General features: G+C 39.4%; 2 protein-coding genes across 3 annotated transcripts in view; one reads left to right on the top strand and one right to left on the bottom strand.

The window, feature by feature from the left end:
* The window catches only part of rpe65a (retinoid isomerohydrolase RPE65 a), an 11,374-nt gene extending 4,952 nt beyond the window's left edge, over positions 1 to 6,422 (bottom strand). Inside the window, exons 1-8 of the mRNA XM_058395638.1 lie at positions 6,350 to 6,422; positions 4,742 to 4,824; positions 4,129 to 4,279; positions 2,548 to 2,655; positions 2,279 to 2,420; positions 1,025 to 1,172; positions 566 to 647; positions 264 to 396 (exon numbers count right to left, since the gene is read on the bottom strand). Of these exons, the coding sequence (XP_058251621.1) occupies positions 264 to 396; positions 566 to 647; positions 1,025 to 1,172; positions 2,279 to 2,420; positions 2,548 to 2,655; positions 4,129 to 4,279; positions 4,742 to 4,824; positions 6,350 to 6,360 (858 nt within the window). The 5' untranslated portion in view covers positions 6,361 to 6,422. The remainder of the gene's footprint in view (positions 1 to 263; positions 397 to 565; positions 648 to 1,024; positions 1,173 to 2,278; positions 2,421 to 2,547; positions 2,656 to 4,128; positions 4,280 to 4,741; positions 4,825 to 6,349) is intronic.
* Positions 6,423 to 10,544: 4,122 nt separating this feature from the next.
* On the top strand, positions 10,545 to 22,347 carry LOC131355767 (serine/arginine-rich splicing factor 11-like). 2 transcript variants are annotated; one of them, XM_058394245.1, is made up of 12 exons: positions 10,546 to 10,866; positions 12,168 to 12,301; positions 15,070 to 15,179; positions 16,179 to 16,247; positions 16,342 to 16,391; positions 16,478 to 16,599; positions 16,689 to 16,776; positions 17,241 to 17,360; positions 18,906 to 18,995; positions 19,547 to 19,624; positions 19,993 to 20,170; positions 21,330 to 22,347. In XM_058394245.1, exons 1-12 carry the CDS (start codon positions 10,745 to 10,747, stop codon positions 21,522 to 21,524), a joined length of 1,356 nt encoding a protein of 451 aa, XP_058250228.1. In that variant the 5' UTR covers positions 10,546 to 10,744; the 3' UTR covers positions 21,525 to 22,347. The 2 variants fall into 2 exon arrangements, with proteins under 2 accessions (XP_058250229.1, XP_058250228.1); XM_058394246.1 differs by lacking the exon at positions 18,906 to 18,995 and having other exon boundaries at positions 10,545 to 10,866.
* Positions 22,348 to 22,732: the final 385 nt, after the last annotated feature.

Here is a 22,732-nt window from a genome sequence, read left to right as displayed (position 1 = left end):
TTGTGTTCTTTCTCATAATACACTATGCTCTGGTATGTTGTTGTTCCACAGAGGATCATTTGGTCCGCATGTTTGGATTTGGCACAGGTTTTATGCTGGATGCCCTTCCTGATGCAGTTGAAGAGTTAACTCTTCAGTGGCTGGGTTAGCACCCTGCCCATGAATCGAACCCTGGTAATGGCAATGAGAGCGCCGGATCCTGCCACTGGACCACCAGGAGGCTTACTCTATGCTCTGGTGTGTAATATTTTAAATCTAATTACTCCTTTCTGCTCGTCAGATTCAAAGCAGTCCATGTAGTTGGTTCCGCGGATGGCCCAGGCGCTCAGGAACTTCAGCAGGTTGATTTTGACAGGCGTCTCTACAAACACAAAGTAGTTCTCCGTCATCCCGAAGCTGAACACACACACACACACATATACAGAGAGAGAGAGAAAGAGAGAGAGAGAGAGAGAGAACACGTCAAGAGAGTCGTCTCATTTCTATCTTATTGCTTTATAGCTTTAGTTGATGATTACTCATCTATTATCTTGTCATTGTTTTTTATTTGAAATTGAATGTGAACCTGTGCACGTAGGACGGCTTAAACCTCTCAGCGCTGGGGAACTGCACCACCACCTTGGATTTCTCGATGGGGTCCGACTTATCTGAAAACACACACACACACACACACACGATCCTATTAGAAGTCACAAGGATTTTTGGAATTTTTGGAAATCTTCTTTGTAGAGTGTAGAAATCTACAATGCGGCGGTTACTTATAAATAATACTTATAAATAAATCATCATGAATAATGCTGGGATGTTGCTTTAATACTTGATATTCATTTCACGAGTTTTGATTTGAAAGATTTTACATATCTACGGTACGATCGTTATCATTAGATCCGTTCAGTTCACTCGACGCTTCTGTTCATTTCATTCACCTGCATGTTCATTAATTCAGTTCAATTCCATGTTCATCCTGTCTGCATAGTTCATAATTCTGTATAATCCAGATGGTGATATTTGGAGAGCTGGTTACCTTTCTGCTTGGGTGGGATCTTGACGATGTTGTAGGCCAGAGAGGCTCCTTTCCCCATGCAGTTCCCGATGTTGTAGACCGTACCGTCTCTTTCGATGTGAGGGTGAGCCGTTATTCCGTTTATGTTGACATATTTACACATGTCCACCTTTCATTTCAGAAAGAAAAAATTGCTATGTAATGCTCTTATTATAAACGCAAGTGTGATGTTTGTGAAGTATACTGAAACAGATCACCGATCAGCCATAACATGACCACTGAGAGGTGAAGTGAATAAGACTGATGATCTCCTCATCATGGCACCTGTTAGTGGGTGGGATATATTAGGCAGCAAGTGAACATTTTGTCCTCAAAGTTGATGTGTTAGAAGCAGGAAAAATGGACAAGTGTAAGGATTTGAGCGAGTTTGATGAAGGGCCAAATTGTGATGGCTAGACCACTGGATCAGAGCGTCTCCAAAACTGCAGCTCTTGTGGGGTGTTCCCGGTCTGCAGCGGTCAGTATCTATCAAAAGTATCCTTTACATCCTGTAAGTATCAGGACTTAAAGTATCTGCTGCTAATATCTTTGTGCCAGATCCCACAGGGATCTAGTGGAGTCCATGCCTCAACAAGGCTGTTTTGGCAGCAAAATTGGGACCAACACAATATTAGGCAGGTGGTCATAATGTTATGCCTGATCCATGTAGCGCACTATAGATTAATGTCACCTTTAACATTATAAAATGTGCTTTATTAGGGGTTCAAGCACTGAAACCCTATATAGGGCTGATTTTTTGTCAAACTGTTGTCTTCACCTCTTCTTCTTCTTCTTCTTTTGGCTTTTCCCTTCAGGGGTGACCACAGTGAATCATCTCTCTCCACCTATCCCTATCTCCTGCATCCTCAACACTTACACCCACTAGCTTCATATCCTCATTTATTACATCCATATACCTCCTCTTTGGCCTTCCTCTTTCCCCTTCCTCTTCCTGGCAGCTCCATGTCCAACATTCTCCTACCGATATACTCACTCTCCCTCCTCTGAACATGTCCAAACCATCTTAATCTGGCCTCCCTAACTTTGTCCTCCAAACGTCCAACATGAGCTGTCCTTCTGATGTACTCGTTCCTAATCCTGTCCAACCTGGTCACTCCCAAAGAGAACCAAAGAGAACCCAAAGAGAGTTGTCCTCACCTCAGTCATTTTATTATTAAATATTGAAAAAGTTCTATAGGATTCATTTTTTAAAAAGGTTCATTGATAAACCGTCACCTTTTTTAGAGTCTCTAAAGTCTCCGGGTTCACTTTAGTGATATAGTTGGTCTCTGTTACGGCGTAGAAATCTTCTCCAATGGGATAAACGTTCACCAGACAGTTATCTGTTACCTCCACGCCCTTGAAGTAAGAGAAAAACCTGCACAAAATACACACCAGTCATGTGTACAAACACATCATACACAGCTTTTATACACGACAGAGATTTCTAAATAGGAACTTTACAAATACAAGGAAAGAATAAAGTCAAGAGCAGTGAATAAAACCTGGAGAAGATGTTCTTGCAGGGGTCTGGATAAGCACATGTTCCGAATTCAGTGATCACTACACGGTTCTCTGTTATGGCTCGAACGTAAGCATCTGTTTTAATGAACCTGTGAGGGAAACAAACACAGTTCAGGAAATCTCTAAACCATTTTTCTATATATTCATCTAGTATACACCAATCAGGCATAACATTATGACCACCTGCCTAATATTGTGTCAGTCCCCCTTTTGGTGCCAAAACTGCCTTGATCTGTAGAGGCATGGACTCCACTAGATCCCTGAAGGTGTGCTGTGGGATCTGGCATCAAGATGTTAGCAGCAGATCCTTTAAGTCCTCCATGGGCCCCACCTCACCACTTACAGGACTTAAAGGACTAAAAGGCTTGTCCATTTTTCCTGCTTCTAACACATCAGCTTTGAGAACAAAATGTTCACTTGCTGGCTAATATATCCCACCCACTAACAGGTGCCATGATGAGGAGATCATCAGTGTTATTCACTTCACCTCTCAGTGTTCATAATGTTATGCCTGATTGGTGTAATAGATATATAGCTCCGCAGATTATGGTCAATATTTAAGGAATATAACACTTTATAAAAAAATTCACATTCTATTAGTCACATAAACAATAATACACAGAACGACATGCGGTCAAGTGTTTTTTATGACTATCTGTGTTATGAAAAGAACATAAAAGTAGAATAAAAAAGGAATTTAAAAAGTAAAATACAATAAAATGGAAGTACAATGGAATTTTTGTACTGCTAAATAGCTGGCCATGCTGTTACAGGGAAATAATTAACAGAAGGGTGATGCTATGTGGAGTTATTGTTATCCCCCCGTAGGCTAATCCACCCATCCATCGCTATACACTATGGGCAATTTAGAAATGACAATCAGCCAAGAGGAAACTATTTATTACTTAACAACATGTCACACTTGGTGGTTTAGTGGTTAGCATGTTTTCCTCGCACCTCTGGGGTTGGGGGTTTGATTCCTGTCTCCACCCTGTGTTTGTGTGGAGTTTGCATGTTCTCCCAGTGCTCTCTGGGTTCACCACTTTCTTCTCCCAGTCCAAAGACATGTGTTGTAGGCTGATTGGCTTCTCTAAATTGTTTGGTTTGTGTGTGATTGTGTCCTATGCCTAACCCTGCCTAGTGCCCCAAGTCCCCAGGGATAGACTCCAGGTTCCTTGTGACCATATGTAGGATAAATGCTACAGAAAATGGATGGACAGGTTTATTTCTTTTCAATTATCTATTTATATTTAATGTTGTGAAACATCTACAAGTCAAGTTCCTGTTATCACTTACCAAAGTATCCTTATAATTCACCAGAGCTTTTGCTGTATCATTATTATTCAAATTCCCAATGCTTTAGTCTTGCATAATTATTTATTCATTATTTCACACTCTTAATATTGTCATTATTATTATACTAAACTAAAAGAAAAACCTAAAAGCTAAAAAAGAAGAAGATATGAACAGGTTCTGTACAGTTGTCCTGCTAGTGTGAGTGCTAATCATCTGTAGACGGATGTCTGGAAAGTAAATCTTTCTGTAGAAGATTGTAAACCTACCTGCGGAAGTAAGTGACCTGACCATTGCTGAAATCAAACTTGTGCATCAGAGCTTGACCATCGAAGAGATGATAGAAGGGTTCAGAACCGACCTCGAACAGGCCCGGACCCAGACGGAGCAGACTTCCTCTGATAAACGACGGGATCCGACCTAAACATGATACAGCAATTTAGACCTCATGGAATGTAAATAGCGTTGATCGTTAGGAATCAAGAATCAGTGTAAAAGAAAAATTTATTGGATTCCTGTTCCTTTGACCCACATCACCGCCTGCTGATTAATGAGACGAGGCAGTTTATTAGTGGGCTGGAATAATATTTGGGTTTTTTTTTATCCTGAAATGAAGAGATAATAGGATATTTTTCTATATCTATGAATGATGTTGTAAGAGGTATAGGGACTAAGAAGCGTAGCTTAAAACACATGACTAACAAAACATGAAAACAACAACAACAATAATAATAATAGTAATAATAATAATAATAATAATAATAATAATAATAATAATAATAATTATTATTATTATTATTATTATTATTATTATTATTATTATTATTATTATTATTATTATTATTATTATTATTATTATGATAAAATAAAAGCTGACCATACCAGTAACTGTGGCTGGAAGAGGTTCACTGAGCTCCTCCACAGTCTCAAAGATCTTCTTATAGTCTCCAGCAGGATGCTCAAAACTAAAAAGTGAATAATTTTACATTTATTTACATTTATTTACATTTACATATATTTCAAATTTTTTGAAATTTTTTAACCAACTATGAAAATCTAGCACCTAGAATATTAGTAAATGAGCCGATGCTTTAATCCAAATCAGGATTAAATACTAAATTAAAGGAATATCACTTAATAAATAACATATAGCATATCATAAAGAATTATTCAGTACCAAGACACCGGGACATGACAATTAAATATCTGGAAAGCTTCCTTTCAGATTTCTTCATTTTTTAAATCCATTATTTTATTATTATACAACCATTTCTAATGTTATATGTGAATCTAGTTTTACCGAAAATATAAATTAATGATATTTTAAACCACAGCAAAAACCCTGACAATCTAGACAATGCTCTTACAGTGTATTTCAGATCTGAGCTCTTTGTTGGATATATTCGTCGATCATTAAGCACTTTCTCTGGTCCAGATCGTGTTAGATCCTGAACTTATCACAGAAAGATGATCACAAGCTGAGAGAGTTCACCCTGGATGGGATGCCGGTCCTCCACAGAGCACCTTACATACATGCATACATTCTCACCGAAGTTGAGATTTATCTTCCCCAGTACACCTAGGGTATGTTTTTGAGAGGTTGGAGGAAACTGGAGAGCCCAGTGGAAACTAATATGAACATGGCTAGAAAAAGGGAAACTCCATACAGACATACAAACCCAGGGATCCTGGAGCTGTGAGGCGGGAAAACTCTGACTCTGTGATGGTCATATTTAAGTTAATTAAATAATTAATTTACAACACATTATGTTCAGGAGATTTGAGTACAACTATTGACTGTTTTACTCAATCAAAGAAATTTCCCACAACACACACACACACATATGGGCAAGCAGAACGTTCAACTCAAATGCTATTTCAATAGAAATGACTAAAAACACTAAGGATGACTAAAAAGCACAAGGGTGAGAGCGTGAAAAAGTGATGCACTGTAATTATATACTGTATTGATCTCTCTCAATAAAATCCAGCGATAAACATTAAGTATATAATCTCAGATAGACTGTGTAACTTGAGAGTTAACATTTTATGATTGAAAGCTTACACACACACACACACACACACACGCACACGCACACATGCACAAGCCTCAGAGTCCCAGTGCTGTGCTATAAACCCAGATACATCTGCCTGAAATGACAGGGACAATGACCAGCCATTAAAGATGGATCAATGGATAGATCAATAATAATCAGGATGAAATGATAATGAGTAAACAAACACAATGACACTAACATGGGAACATTAACTTTATTATAAGAAAATTATATTTCTAAAAAAAATGAATCATTTGAGAGGCAAAAGATTGGATTCTTAGCAGTGAGCCGAGTCAAATGATCTGACTCGCTGAAACGATTCTTAACTGCGACCATTTTTTTTATTGTTGTGTGCACACCTGAAGCTCAACATCGCTTTCCTGAACAAATTTGTCCAATACGTATAATAGAATCTTGTCAAGGTTCAACTCACCGGCTGACCATGATTCTTTCCCGCTGCGTGCTGTGGAGTTCTGTAACACAGCCTGTGTGGCCTGGTGTGTGCTCTGTCCTTCAGGGTGCTGCTTAAACCCAACAGCAACACTCTTTATAACTGCCCCTGCTTTCACATGCTACGCTTCAGCTAGCTCGGACTAATTACAAAGCTGGCAGAACAACAGTTTCTTTGTATCGCGACGCTGAGCTTCTGCTCACAATACCTGTGATGTCAAAGAGGATTTGCTGCCCAAAATTGGGATCTATAGTTCTGAGGCTGTTGAAGGCGTGGGGGATAAAGAAACAAACACAAGACCCGCTTACAAAACAAGCTAATCGCACATTACACAAAAAACCCACCTCATTAAAAACTTTTACTTAAGACGTTTTACAATGTCACTTTATTTAGTTTCTCAATTTACAACATTTAACAGAAACAGATAGATAGACAGACAGACAGAAAGATATATGGATGGATGGATGGATGGATGGATGGACGGATGGGCGGACAGACACACAGACAGATAGGTGGATGGATGGATGGATGGATGGATGAATGGATGGATGGACGGATGGACGGATGGGCGGACAGACACACAGACAGATAGGTGGATGGATGGATGGATGGATAGACAGACAGACAGAAAGATATATGGATGGATGGATGGATGGATGGATGGATGGATATATATATATATATATATATATATATATATATATATATATATATATATATATATATATATCTACTGTTACTACTCATGAGATTATAGGTATTTTAACCAAATCCCATCAGTATTAGGAACTCTTAATACATCCAGTTTTATTATTTGACCATCATATTTCACCAAGGTATAAATTTTATCTCTAATTTCAAACACAAACATGTTCAAATGTGGGTTTCAAGAACATGTGCAATCCCTGGCCATGAAGGTGACCATTGTTCTTACGAAGGATTATTATTGTTTTCAATTCTCATGGGAACAAGACTTAACTCCTCATCTGTTAGACATCGGAGAGATTATTATTTTACTCCAGTGATGGTTGTAAATCTACAAGAGGAAATAAATAGATGTAAATAGTTCTTAAAATCAAACATTTAGAGATTACTGAAAAATCTTTTGAATTAGAAAACTTGGATAATTTAGTTTAGTGGCTTACAGCACAAAGCTGTAGGGTGTAGGATGGATAGACTGTTAAATACTTTTATGTACTGTTTGGGTGTCTGGGTGGATGGATAGATGAATGGATGGATAAAACATTAAGTAAATGGATGGTTATTTGGATAAATGGATGGATGGATGGATGGATGGATTGAAAGATAGATAGATGGATAGCTGTTTAATGGTTAAATGGATGAATGGGTATATGTTTAAAAAGTTGAATGGTAAAATAAAGAAATGGATGGGTTCATGAATGGAGGGAGAGATAGATGGATAGGTGGGTGAGTGGATAGATGTTGAAATAGTTGAATGGTGAAATGGATGGATGGATGGATGGATGAATGAATGACTGACTGGACAGTGGTATGCAAGGATGGATGGATGGATGACTGGACAGTGGTATGCATGGATGCATGGATGGATGGATGCATGGATGGATGGATGGATGGATGCATGGATGGATGGATGCATGGATGGATGGATGGATAGATGCATGGATGGATGGATGGATGGATGGAAAATTAAATTAATGGATGTTTAAATGATGAAATGGATGGATGGATGGATGGATGGATGGATGGATGGATGGATGACTGGACAGTTATATGCAAGGATGGATGGATGGATGATTGGACAGTTGTATGCATGGGTGGATGGATGGGTGGATGGATAGATAGATAGATAGATAGATAGATAGATAGATAGATAGATAGATAGATAGATAGATAGATAGATAGATAGATAGATAGATGTTTAATGGTTAAATGAATGAATGGATATATTTTAAAATAGTTGAATGGTTAAATGGAAAAATGCGTGGGTTCATGGATGGATGGACAGATGGATGATAGATAGATGTTGAAATTGTTGAATGGTGAAATAGAGGGATGGCTGAACGCTGCATTAACCACATTAAACACATGACATTAAATAAACAGAATAAATACACCTATGAATTCATTCCTTCCTACCCGCACATACTGTACAGTCTTAACATTACTGCTTCATTTCACTGACTGATATCTGAACTCGTATTAACACAAGACTGCAACATGTTCACTTTCACTTCAAATCCCTTGTTCTCTGTTTTTCAGTTATACAGCCACACGAGGCACTGAAACAGAGGCTGCCGAACATAGAGGCAGCTGTTGTTTGAGCTAAGAAAAGGAAGGCTTTGCTTTGTTTAACATTCCTGAACAGCTTTGTATTATATGGAGGGGCCTTTCACAGCCATGCCAAAATAAAGCTTGTTACTAGTGAGTGTGGTATTAAACCTTGTTTATGGCCTTGGTGGTTTATTTATTCATTTGTTTGTTTGTTTCTTTGTTTTAATAATTATTTGCATAAAGGAAAATGTTCTTATTGTTATCTAATTTTTCCTTCTTTTCGACACTAAAATCAATAGTATAACTACTAGAAGTTTATAAACATTGGTAGCATTTTAGTGTTACCTAAATCTATTCATTTGATAATGATTCTTTGTTTTCATTTATCATAAACCAAGTCACTTCCCTAGTGTAGAAATTAATTTCCTGCAATATATACTGTGTATGAGAATGGCCAGACTGGGGTTCAAGCTGACAGGAAGACTATGGTAATTTACAGCTTTTGTGAGCAGAAAGCATCTCAATGCACTCAACCACGAGCCAAAAAGGCTAGAATAGCTAAAGACCACATCGAGTTCAGACATGAACAGGACTCTGGGGCTTCATGGGTGGAAGAATGGATGTTTACATGAATTGATGTTTAAATGTGGAGATGGTTAAATGTTTAAATTGTTAAATGAAGGGATAGGTGGATGGTTTAATAGTTGAATGGTAAAATGGTTGGATGGACTGATGAATGAATGAATGAATGAATGAATGAATGAATGAATGAATGAATGAATGAATGAATGAATGGTGTAATGAATAGATGATTGAATGGTTAAATGTTTTAATGTTTAAAACCTCCCTATCATCCATGAAGTAGATGAGCTATAACAGCCCCAGACCACACTGGTATAGAGTCCTGTCAGCCAACAACAGGAATCTAAGGCTATAGTATTATCACTGAATCCGATACAATATAATACAATTTCATTTCATAAGGCTGAATTTGAAACCATACAATATGATTACTAATGCAATGACAATGATTTTTATGATACACTATATTGCCAAAAGTTTTGGGACACCCCTCCAAATCATTGAATTCAGGTGTAGTTTTTCAGAGGTTGGACTCGGCCCCTTAGTTCCAGTATAAAGGAACTCTTAATGTTTCAGCATACCAAGACATTTTGGACAATTTCATGGTTTGTGGGAACAGTTTGGTGATGACCCCTTCCTATTCCAACATGACTGCACACCAGTGTACAAAGCAAGGTCCATAAAGACATGGATGAGTGAGTTTGATGTGGAGGAACTTGACTGGCCTGCACAGAGTCCTGACCTCAACCCGATAGAACACCTTTGGGATGATTTAGAGCGGAGACTGTGAGTCAGACCTTCTTGTCCAACATCAGTGCCTGACCTCACAAATGCTCTTCTAGAGGAATGGTCAAAAATTCCCATAGACACACTCCTAAACCTTGTGGAAAGCCTTCCCAGAAGAGTTGAAGCTGTTATAGCTGTAAAGGGGCGGGTCAACTCCATATTACATTCATGTGCATGTAAAGGTGTCTCCACTCTAATTCATCCCAAAGGCGTTCTATCAGGCTGAATTAAAAAAATAAAAGATTCACAACAGTTTAATTATACAACAAATACTGTTGTTATAATAATACTAATAATACACCGTTATAACGTGATGTTTCGCGCATGCGCAGAACAAATCGTGGGGTTTTTTTCCGGTACGAAGTAGTGGGGGAAAAAAGATTTTGCTAATTGAAAAATATATATATATATGTGTGTGTATTTAAAAGGTATTTAGATACATATAAATATATATATACGCCTTCTTTTCAAATAAAAAAAAAAGACGTTTGAGACAACATTTCAAAGCGCGCGACCCTGTCCTGATGACGCGTTTCCGGTGTGTGTAACAGAGGCACGCTTCCGCTGCTCCAGAGACGGTTGTTTGATGGACGCGCGCGCTCCGGCCTGCAGTCAGGAGGAGAGCGCTGTCTCGGTGTAGAAAAACGAACAAAAACCACCGCGCTGTTCTGGAGACGCCTTTCTGAAGCGGCGTTTAGATCGAGCTTCTCATATTCCTGGGGGTTTTGTGATTTGTTTTCCTTTTTCCTTTTAAAGATGAGTTCCGGGACGAACGTTGTGCAGGTGACGAACGTGTCCCCGAGCGCCACCTCGGAGCAGATGCGCACTCTGTTCGGCTTCCTGGGAACCGTCGAGGAGCTCAAACTCTTCCCTCCGGAGTGAGTAGAAATAAATAAAACACACTTTATATCGAGTATATACTTATAAACTCCTGCTAATTAATGTGCTGTAAGTCCTTTCGTAGGGTCTGTACCCACAGGCGGAAAGGAGTAGGCCGCGCTTTTTAGCCTCCTTAGCTTAGCCTAGCCGCATGACTAGCATGCTAACAAGCTAGCCTATATATATTTTAAGGGAACCTTTCCCTTCAAGATTTATACACAGAATAATAATAATAATAATAATAATTTCACCAAAACGTTACAGAATAAACGTGTTCTGTTTATGCTTCAGTCAAAGGTTGATGTTTATTTTTGTTTACTAAATTAATAACTGTGTATTTCCTCAGATTGTTTTTAGATGTGGTCTTATTTGTTTGTTTGCGTTTGCAAGTCCGGTTTAAAGAAGGGGGAAAAAAATAAATGGTGTTAAATGAAAGAACAGAAACCAAACTGTGGATAGATAGATAGATAGATAGATAGATACTTTATTCATCCCAAAGGGAAATTCACAGTTTCCAGCAGTATCCACAAACACAGGTAATAGATAAAATAGGAAGGAATTTAACAAAAATACTAAAATACCCAAATTAGGGTACAAAAATATATCAAATAACAAAATATAAAATATTACAAAATATAGAGGAATATAACAATATAAGAAAATATATCAGAAAAATACTAAATTCAGAGATTTAGGAATAAATATGGAGAATTGGATGAAAAACAGGTATAAAATATATATGTAAATATGTATGTATATATGTGTGTGTGAATATTTACATTAATTTAATGAATTATTTAAATAGTTTAACCAGGTATAGTTTTTTTTTTCCTTTAAACAGTTACAGAATAAATATTCTGACCTTTGGGTTTTCCCTTCATATAAAGTACAGCATGATTTCAGCACTCTGTACAAATGGGATGTATCTTGGCTTCTTATAGTAATTGAATGGAACCTAATTGTCTGTCGGTGTAGGAATGTGAGTGAGTGTGTGTGTGGTGCTATATGATGGATTGGAGTCCCATCCCAGGGTGTATTCCCACATTTGGGCCCAGTGTTTCCAGGAACAGACTCCGGATCTTCTGCGACATCGACTGAGAGATAGCGTCTGCTGAAAATATTATATAACATGATATATATAACACTTTGATCATTTTGCATGTGCACAAAAGCACAGACAGTATTAAGTGTTAACGTGAATCAGCAAATAGAGTTAAAATCGACCTCTTGTGCTTCGCCCCATATTCTGTTCTGATGATCATCTTGACACTGAACTGTGGTCCTGTCTCTTGTGTTGCAGTGACTCCACCATGCCGGTGACTTCGCGCGTGTGCTTCGTGAGGTTCAGCGAGCAGGAGTCGGTCGGCGTTTCCCAGCACCTCACAAACACAGTCTTTGTGGACAGGGCTCTTATAGTTGTGCCCTACGCAGAAGGTTGGTACCTCCCGGTGTTCCGCCTCACGTCAGTCACGTGTTTCCTTTGGCAGACTGATGTACAGACACTCGCTTCTCTTCCACCAGAGTCGATTGTGAAATGTTTAAAACCTATATATATATCACTGATGTCTCACCACTGATTTATACAGCCAGTGCACGTTTCCTCCTCACAGCTGAGTAACAGAAGCACCAAAAGGAAATGCCCCCCATAGTTTAATAATGAGCGTCTTCCTTAATGATCCCTGATGTGCATTAAGATTGTGAGATGCAGCTAGGGTAGAAGGGGGGGTGGGAAAGTGGGCGTGACCGTACATGCATGATACATGTCTGTTGTGTACACGTTGACCTTTACAGCAAAACATTGTTTCTGTTGGAACACACTTGATAAACTCCCACTGGTCAGCAGATCCTTGGCCTGCACTATTAAGACGTTCCTCACGTAAGGTTGCAGTTTTGTAATGTTTTAAAAAGCATGTCAGTTCTGTTATTATGTAACTTATTATTATATAGTGTTGAAATAATGCAGACATTTCCCTCTGAAGGATCTTCCTAGTGTCAGGGCTGCATTTTCCCCTTAGGAAATTCCTTCAGGAAAACACCCTTAGTTCAGTAATGATAACAGAGGAGCGTATTTCCGTGTGCAGGACTCATCCTCTGTTTAAACCTTGTCTCAAATCACTCTGCAGTGTATTTTCTTTTTTTATTTATTTATTTTTTTATACATAGACGGAGGGGCTGGATGTACACACTCCTCTGATCATCAGTGGTAAATAAGGTCCTCTGCGTATGCGGACGTGATATCTTTACTGCTCTAACACATTCAGGTGAAGGTTTATTAAAGCTAGCAGTCTACTCCAGGATCACGGACCGAGACAAGCGGCACGTTTATTTAAAAAATATAAATACAAGGGGACAAAAAAAGACAAACGCGCTCATGTTCATTATCCTGCTCATGTTTTTTCGTCCCCCCCTCCCCACCACCACCACCACCACCAGTTCATCATTTTAGACTGTCTCCTATTAAAAATGTTCTCTTGTTTGTTTGTGTGTGGTTTTTGTAGTGGAGAAGGCAAACGCAGAGCCCCCTCCCTGAAGGCTGAAAGTGGTCCTCTCCCTGCCAACAGGCGACTGTAGGCAATTACAAAACGCCAGCCGCCACACCTTTTTTGCCCTCCCCTCCTCTCCCCTTCTTCTTGTTTCTTTTTTTTTTCTTCTCTCTCTCTCTCTCTCTCTCTCTCTCTCTCTCTCTGTGTGTGTTTCTCTCTCTCTGTCTCTCTCCTAGGTATATAAATATGTAAATTGTGCGTAGTTTGCCAATATGCATAGTTCTCCACATAAAACATTGTGGTTCTGTCAAACATTTCCTCTTTTTTTGTTGTGTTTTTTATTTATTTTATTTTTTTTAATATATAAAAATCACTGAGGTGACTCCATGTGGATTGATCCAGACATTGTACATATGAAATATTAAGCTGTTTATTTTTTTCCTTTCATCTTTCATATCAGTTACACATTATGGGTTTCGCTCGATGGAAAGAGTTTTTATTTTTTTTATTTTTTATTTTTTTGTAGCCTAAATGAATCATTTTTCACATTAGCACTGTGGTGTTGATATTTTTTTTGCTAGGTGGGCTCCACATGATGTAAAAGACAGGTGTGATTTTCTTTCCTCTCTTTTAACAGTGGTCTCTTGTTTTTGTTGTTGTGTTTTACAGTTCTTTTTCCCTGGCTCTGCCAGTCCTGTTTACCAGGCCGTGCCGAAAATGAAACTCGAAAATACAGCCCTACAGTTTTGTCTCCTGCAGCAATCTTTTCTAATGTCCTTGTTCATTGCTTTTGTTCAAAATGTGTTCTCCTGTCAAGATTTTATTCTTTTTTCTCTCTCTCTCTCTCTCTCTCTCTCTCTCTCTCTCTCTCTGTGTGCAAGTTCATCCATGTAATAATGACACAATTGTGAAATATCCCCTACACACACACATTTCAGGCTTTTGTTGGGACTGAAGTGTTGTTAAAGCGTGTGTTAGTGATGTGTAAGAGCACGTGTTAGCATGTGTGCTGTGGTCAGGCTAGTGTTCCCGTGAGGCAGCAGGTAAGGAAAAGTCTCCAGCAAAAGCCCAGAGTTTAAGCAAAAAACATTTCGACACGTGCATTTGAAGTACTGTGTAAGCGTAAACTCTTGCTCTTGTTTCTTTGTCAGTTGTTTTCAGTAAAAAAAAAAAACGAAAAAAAAAAACACATACATTGAAGCATTATTTTTTTTACTGTTCATCGCCACAATCTCTCTGAAAGTGTTTTTGTGTTGTGTATCTCGATCTTTCTCTGTGTGCTTTTAGCGAAGCTGCCAACGTGAGTCGCTTGTTCATAAAACGTCTATATGAAAAGTTGAAAGCACATCACCCGGAGAAGCCACTGTGCTCGCTCACGTTTGGTTCATGACTTAAATAACACGCGTCCAGGTGATCACATCTTGGCAGTATTAACTGCAGTAGTGTGTCTTTTTTTTTTTTTTTTTTTAAATGAAATTTCCCCAGCTTAGTTTCTCACTCAGTGATAAGGGACAACAATTTAACAAATAAATTTAAGAAAAAAAAAATCAATCAAAAGATACCTAAATAAGAGAAGAGACGCAGGTGGTAATGACATTTGGAGGCGAGGATGTTTTATTGTCTGAGAAATCTGAATGTTCTGTGTGTGTCTCTCCCCCCTTCTTGAGCTTGTCCGCCGTCTTGTTTCGGGTTTTAATTCAAGCTTTCTTGATCTTGAAGGTGTGATCCCGGATGAGTCAAAAGCTTTGTCGCTGATGGCGCCTGCCAACGCCGTCGCCGGGCTTCTCCCTGGAGGAGGACTGCTGCCCACGCCCAACCCTCTTGCATCGGTAATGTGCACTACTCGAACACACGCTGTTTTGTGTTGATGAGGCTTTAATATTAAGATAAATGTGATGGAAAGTCTGAACATTTGATCAGATTCGTCTCTGGTTCACTTTGGTACTATAAAAAGCTCCACTCTTCTAGGAAGGCTTTCACCTGTAGGGGTTTGTGTTTATTCAGCTACAGTAGCATTAGTGAGATCAGACACTGATGTTGGTGAGGTATTCCAGTTCAGAGTCAGTACACTTAAGTTCTCACACTTCAGCTTTGTGCACAAGGGCATTATCAAGCTGGAACAGGTTCAAGTCTCTTACTATTCTAAGCTTCCAACTTTGTGGCAACAGTTTGGGGATGAACACCACATGGATGTGATGGTCAGGGGTGCACATACTTTCGCACCAGCAGTCAGCGTCAGCTGTACAGTTTAATAGGGCTGTCATATGCTAGATGATGGGTAATAAGTCTCACACTGTATGTAATTATGATGGTTAGGGTCATTAATCAACCCTGAGCCAGGAGAAGATTATAACTAAAGATGTTTAGTGTTCAGTCAGAGAGGAATGAAGCGAATGTTTTGCACAGAAATCTGATTCAAATGTAGGTTTTGTTAAAGATGCATTAGATACATCTGTAGTAACTCCCCGGAGATCCATTTTCCAGCCAGGTTTATTTGTACAAGTGTAACGGAGGCCAGCGGTAGGTAAAAAAAACCCACTCCCCTGATCTCAAGAGCCTTCCATTATGGAGACCCGGGTTCGAGACCCGCTTGGGGCGGTTGCAAGTAGGACCTGGGGGTGGGGAGGCATGAGGTTTACATACGGACAGTTAAATAATTGTAATGTATGTAGCGTCAGAGGAGGAAATTAATAAAGGAGGTTATGGAGGAGTTATTCTTTTATTTGTATTTGTTTCTTTGTAATGAGTCAATTGTACATTAATCTGTATAACTGACTCATGCACCATCCTGTGTATTTGTGTCATCGAACCCACTGTTTCTGTTGTAGATGGGAGGTGGTGTTCTGGGTGCTCTCGGTGGTCCAGCCATGTTACCTGGACCTGGCATGAACCCCCAGGTGAGTGCACATAGCTTTTGTTTACTGTTGATTCATTTCAGTTCCAGCGCAACATAACTCCATTTTTTTTTTTATTATTATTATTTTTTTATAGGCTCTCTCTGCTGATCAGATTCTGAAGCTGATGACCTCCGTGGATCCAAAGTAAGTCTGACATGCTCATTAAGTAAACACGCAAACACGTGACCTTTATTTCAAAGCGAGTCTGGCGTCAATGCATCATCTCGCAGGATGAACCCGATGGCGGCGAGCATGGGTCTAAAGGCAGACGCTTCCAACAAGGAGATCGAGGAAGCCATGAAGAGAGTCCGAGAGGCGCAGTCCCTCATCTCTGCTGCCATCGAGCCCAGCAGTGAGTTCGTCAATCCCCGAACACAGGAATGGTTTACTTCTTCGTTTGCTGAAGTACAGAAATCAAAGTTATGTTCATTTCTTTTCCAGGTAAAAAAGACAGCAAGCGCAAGCATTCTCGCTCCAGATCCAGGTCTAGATCCAGACGCAGGAGATCCCGCTCTCGCTCTCGACACAGGTACGTGTAGGAGGCACTACATATGTATGTTGTACAGTATTTTTACACACAAAATCTTAGAAATAGTGTTAATTTATTATTCATAAACAAATTTATAGAATATATGGTTGTATTAAAATGTTTTATTGATAAAAATGATTAAGTAATATTTAGAAAGTTTGTGTTAAAGATTTGACTGTTTAGTTTATCATGATATTGATATCGCTGCTGTTTCATTTGAGCTTTTATACCTACTGCTTATTTACTGTTTTGGTCTCTGAAAATGGGGCGTGTTTCCTAAATTCTCCATGTTTAGCTTGATGTAAGAAAATGCTACTTTCACATGCTTTTAAATGACGATGTAAATGTTCAATAAGTCAAATAAAATCCAATAAATCGAAGCAGTGGAAGAGAGGGAGGAGTGTGTTTAGTTTTTGAGGCTGCTCACGAACCAGCGCTCTAACTTGGAGGCATTCACTCCACAGGAGGTCAGGCAGCAGGTCTCGGAGACGCTCCCGCTCCCGCAGCCGCAGACGCTCCCGAAGCCCCAGGAGGAGAAGATCCCGCTCCAGAGACCGTGGCCGACGCTCCGCCAGCAGATCCAGGTTAGAGAGAGAGCCCTAGAGCCGCCTCAGGCTCGTCTGTATATTACTAACGGAAAGCTTTGTCATCATGTGCTGCAAGCTAATCCAAACATTACTCTGTTTTTAAAGGTCTGTTCATTGACTTTATAAAAGTAGCATGCAGACATTTCTGTGCCATGTGAAAATGTGTGATGCGTCCTGTCTGTGTTTAATTTCTCTTCAGATTAGCTGGCTTGCTTTAGCGTTGTTGGCTCTAATAAGATCCAGTCTGTGTTGTGTACTGAGTAGAGCCTTTAGATTGGAAAAGAACGATCAGTGAGTAAAATGCTGTCTTGGGGTGGGCGATGTGGCGATCAGAGAGATTGAGTGTGATTACACAGCCTCACACAATATATGCAAATGCAAGATGAAGGAACTGAATTTGATTATTCATATTCGATAGTCACTGATGCCATAACTTTTTTTATTTTTTATAATACTCATAAAATTAGAGAAAGAGGCGAGTCTTGTCCCGTGAAGAGTGCAATCAAAAGTTCATTAGACCTTAGTGCTCTTAGTTTGGTTGCTGTGTTCAGTAACTTCCACATTATCGTTTCCCAAAAGTCGTCCCGAAGGACAACACTGATAGAAAACTATATGCATTTATTAAATGAAATCATATTAGTGTGGACATGGCTTTAAGCTTTATTCCAAAATCTTCTCCACTGTCATCCAGACAGCAATAAAATGGTCACAAGAGGGAGCGAGATTCTATTGGATTGTATTTCAGTACGTTTATAAACACGGATGTTTATGAAATATTTAAGCATTTGGCAGAGATACTATTAGTCAGTATTTAAAGACAGGTTGATCTTGTGCTTGTGAGAAGAAAAAGTAATGCTTTATACCTGTAACGGCTCATTAAGTCGTCCTGCAGGATCTCACTGCGCTTTTTTACTGCCCAGGCCGAGTGTTTGGTTGTTTCTGTTCTAAAGGATCTGGTTTTTATTAGGGAAAGTGTTTGATATCTGAGCTACGTGAAAGTGGACGTCACCACAGGACCCAGTGTAAATAATATTGTGGATTAATAATGTAAATGAATTTAATGTGAATGATTTGGTGGATCGCTCTCCCCTTGTGCTCTTCTGTAACTTACTGCCAGCTGTAGGAGTGCTGCTGTTTTCTTTAGTTAGAATGGCAGGCTGCATTTATTTTGCTGGAAGGTTATTGAATCTAGGAATTCTCAAGGATTGGATGTATTGTTGCTAGGTAACATGACAGGATACTTTGGCTGAATCGGTCAGCTCTCTTCTGTGAATATTTTCTGTCATAGTGCTGTAGATTAATTTTTTATCTTAATGAAACATTTTTCAGTAACCTAATAGAAAGGTGCTCCATTTAATAATGTAGCGTTTTAGCGTGGTCCTCTAGTCTCGAATACCCGAGTAAGCTGATGTACAAGGGGTCGAGTGACGCAGAGGGGGAAAATCCTCATGGCCGTCACGCTTAAGACTAAATTCAGATTCAGCACAAGGAAGGAAAACAAGAAAAAGGGCCGCCATGAAGGTGCTTCTCTCTCATTCTCAGGGATAGAAAGAAAGAGGAAAAAGACAAGAAACGCTCTAAAACGCCTCCAAAGAGCTACAGCACCGCCAGGAGATCTAGAAGCACGAGCCGGTAAATGTTTTAACCTTCAACCATCACCTCATCTTTTCCATGCTCCAGCTGGGATAACTTCATTCTTAGCTTTAATACTGTAGAGATCACAGACTCACTCTAAACCCATCCATTCACTCACTCTTTCATTCTGGTGTTTTGGCCAGAATTGTTGTTGTTTTTTTTTTTTGTTTTTTTTTACAAAGAGTATATAGATTACCAGGGTTTCTTCTGGGCTGTAAATATAATTTCCTTAATTTTGGGTTTTAATCGAAAAACATGTTGTCAAAAATGTGTAGAGATGTGTGTAACTCATGTGCACATCTTATTATCTTTCAAATCAGTCTCAGACACCCAGCATCTTAACTCGTAAACCTGTCAGAACACCGCACTTAGACCTTTAACATTTCCATGTTTGTTGTAATACACACTATTTTGTGTCACCGGAAACAAAGTGCTGCCAAAACTTTTATATAGTGTGTGTGTGTGTATATATTTGTCCTTCTTTTTGTTAGAAGTATACTTTTTGCCACTGCCTTTTCACATCCGTGTCTGTTTTTTATTCGTTTTAGGAGACGAAGGAAGAGTGTTAGCCGATCTCCTCGAAGATCTCCCAAGAGAAGAGGGTCCAGGACGCCATCGCCAAGGCGGTGAGATTTATTCGCACCATTCTATTATTTTCCTCCTCCTTTGTTTGTTAATTTCTTTCAAATTGTTATTTTTAAAGGGTATAAAAAATATATAGAGCTAAAAAGTGGACAGTGCCTGTGTTCAGTAATGATTTAGAATAGTACACAAGCCACATATTCATTTAGCCGTGGCTTGTGTGACTGTGACTCTGACTTAGAGCACACACTCCATATGTCTTTAATATTAATCTTTAAAATGAGTTAAATTTCCGTGCCTTTTTCAGTACTATAAATTTTGAGACTTCAGAGTAAGCTGTACATCATGGTGGTTATTTATTTATTTATTTATTTATTTATTTATTTATTTATTTATTTATTTTCTCATACAGACACAAGAAGGAGAAGAAGAGAGACCGGGAAAGGGAGAAGGACCGAGAGCGCGACCGCGAGAGGAGATCTGACCGAGAGCGCAGCCGCGACGAGTCCGAGCGCTCCTCTAACAAGAAGAAAAAGAGCAAAGATAAGGAGAGAGAGCGGACGTCCGACAGCGAGAAGAGAGATGTGAAGGTACAAATTAGTAATGGCAGTCCATATTTATTAAATTCTCACCTCCAGATGTTCTGTACAGTTACATCCTTTACACATGGCTCATGTTTATAGATTACAGTACAAGTTTAATGAAGTTCGAGTTTAATCCTGTGTTCAGGAGGATTTTAAACAGCAGAGGTCTGTAAGCCTGGATTTCAGAGACAGCTGTAAGAACCCATATATACTTAGACCAATCATCTGCTACGTGAAGTCTGATTCGTCTTCACTTCCCCACTCACAACTTTACTTCCTACCTGCAAAAACAGTCGAAGACCATTTAACTTTTCATCTGATCCTATTATACAACTGACCATGCATAACATTATGACCACCTGCCTAATACAGTGTTGATCCCCATTTTCCTGCCAAAACAGCCCTGACCCGTCCTGCACTGTGTATTCTGACACCTTTCTATCAGAACTAGTATTAACTACTCCAGCAGTCTGAGCAACAGTAGCTCGTCTGTTGTATCGGATCACACGGGCCAGCCTTCACTTGGATCAGTGAGCCTTGACCCTGTCTCCGGTTCACCTCTGTTCCTTCCTTGGTCTTAGATACTGACCACTGCAGACCGGGAACACCCCACAAGAGCTGCAGTTTTGGAGATGCTCTGACCCAGTGGACTAGCCATCACAATTTGGCCCTTCATCAAACTCGCTCAAATCCTTACGCTTGTCCATTTTTCCTGCTTCTAACATCAGCTTTGAGGACAAAATGCTCACTTGCTGTCTGATATATCCCACCCACTAACAGGTGCCATGATGATGAGATCTACTGACTTCACCTCTCAGTGATCATAATGTTATGCCTGATCTGTGTGTACACACATAAAATGACAAAATACTAAGCAAAAATCATCTCAGGGCAGCACAAGACTTATGGTGATACCTCTTGTGAGTGTAGTTAGATGGTATGGACTAGTAGTGTAGATCAAACTTTTCACTTTGTTAAAATATTAGAACAATTTACTGTAAGGCAGATGGTCTTGCTGATATCATTAGAGCTAAACAAAAGATGTCATGGTCAGTGACGCTCACTCCATATCAACAAGCTCCACCTTGCAAGGTCAGGTGATGGACCGCGTGTGGAATTGGTGTAGCATTTGTGTAAACGTGAGTCCCTCCTTTAACTTGTGCAGGTGACCCGAGACTATGACGAAGAGGAGCAGGGCTACGACAGTGAGAAGGAACGCGAGGCGAAGGATTCGGACGATTCCGGTTCCTCTCCCGCACGCTACGAAGCCGACGGCGACAGCGCCAAACACACCCCGAAACAGGCCAAGCAGAACGGAGACGACCACAACGAAGAACAGGACATGGACGTGAGCGACTGAGACCCGCGCCGAGACCGAATGAACTTTAAATGAAGAGTATCGTGATTTTGATTTGCCCTCGAGGCTGTGTCTTCTTTAATAACCTCAGAGTTTAATGTTACTGTTTCTCTTCATCCCCCCCGCCCCCGCCCCCCCGTTCGGACCGTTGTGGGTTAAATAAGACGAGACGTAGCCTGTGTTTTCTTTCCATCTTCTGATCGTATATAATGTCCTGTTTTGGTCTTAAAAAGGGAAGCATCGTTTATTTGTCACTCTTCATCTCAAGTCTCTTCATTGCTTCCCTTTCAGCTCAGTAATTGACAAATAGCCTTTTTGTTTTTTGTTTTGTTTTGTTTATCACCCTTAATATGTCTAACGACTGTTTAGTGTCCACAAAGTTTTTGCCCCCTCTCTCACCATTTCATTCATCTGTTTTGATACCGATTTGGCGTATATGTCATTTTAAATAGAAGGCGTTCATGACACACGTACATGATTAGTGCTTTATATTCCTAGACTTCATATTCAGTAGATGGCCATCCTGGAGTTGGAATTTTTTTATACTGTAAATAAACTCACTTGAGTCAAACACGTTTCTTTTTTATTATTACTTCTAGGTGTTCCATATTATGTTATAGGAAATATGGTGTACAAATGTTTGTGTGAATATGAAATTTCAGCATTGTATTAAATATCCAAGGTTTTGATCCAGTAGTATCAGGAATCACAGACAGGGTCAAACTAACCACTAAGTTCGATGATTTAAACATCTGTATGAAGAAAATGTCTGCAGTTTTAAAGTTGACAACTAAAGTGTGTGGTATAAATGCTTAGTCTTGAATCATGCCGTCTCGTCTCTCAGTTCTGTACTTATCAAAATGTAACCTTTCATTTTCACTTGTATTTTATCCTGTAAAAATCTTAACCTGGTGTCTGATATCAGAGCAGAGCAACACACTGTCTGACACAGCATGGCTTCTCCTGTCCGTTCTGTCCAGAAGATAAGTCTTAAAATCTTTGTTTGCATCCTCAGTGACAGACAGACGGCTGGATAGATAGACAGACAGACAGACAGACAGATGTATAGATAAATAGATAGATATAGAGAGACAGAGATGGATAGATAAATAGACATAGAGAGGCAGAGATGGATAGAGAGACAGAGATGGATAGATAAATAGACATAGAGAGACAGATGGATAGATAAATAGACATAGAGAGACAGATGG

The sequence above is a fragment of the Hemibagrus wyckioides genome, linkage group LG07 (genome assembly GCF_019097595.1).
Source record: "Hemibagrus wyckioides isolate EC202008001 linkage group LG07, SWU_Hwy_1.0, whole genome shotgun sequence".
Taxonomy (NCBI): Eukaryota; Metazoa; Chordata; class Actinopteri; order Siluriformes; family Bagridae; genus Hemibagrus; species Hemibagrus wyckioides.
Note: the sequence above shows the minus strand (reverse complement) of the source record. Positions and strands in the feature narration are given on the sequence as shown.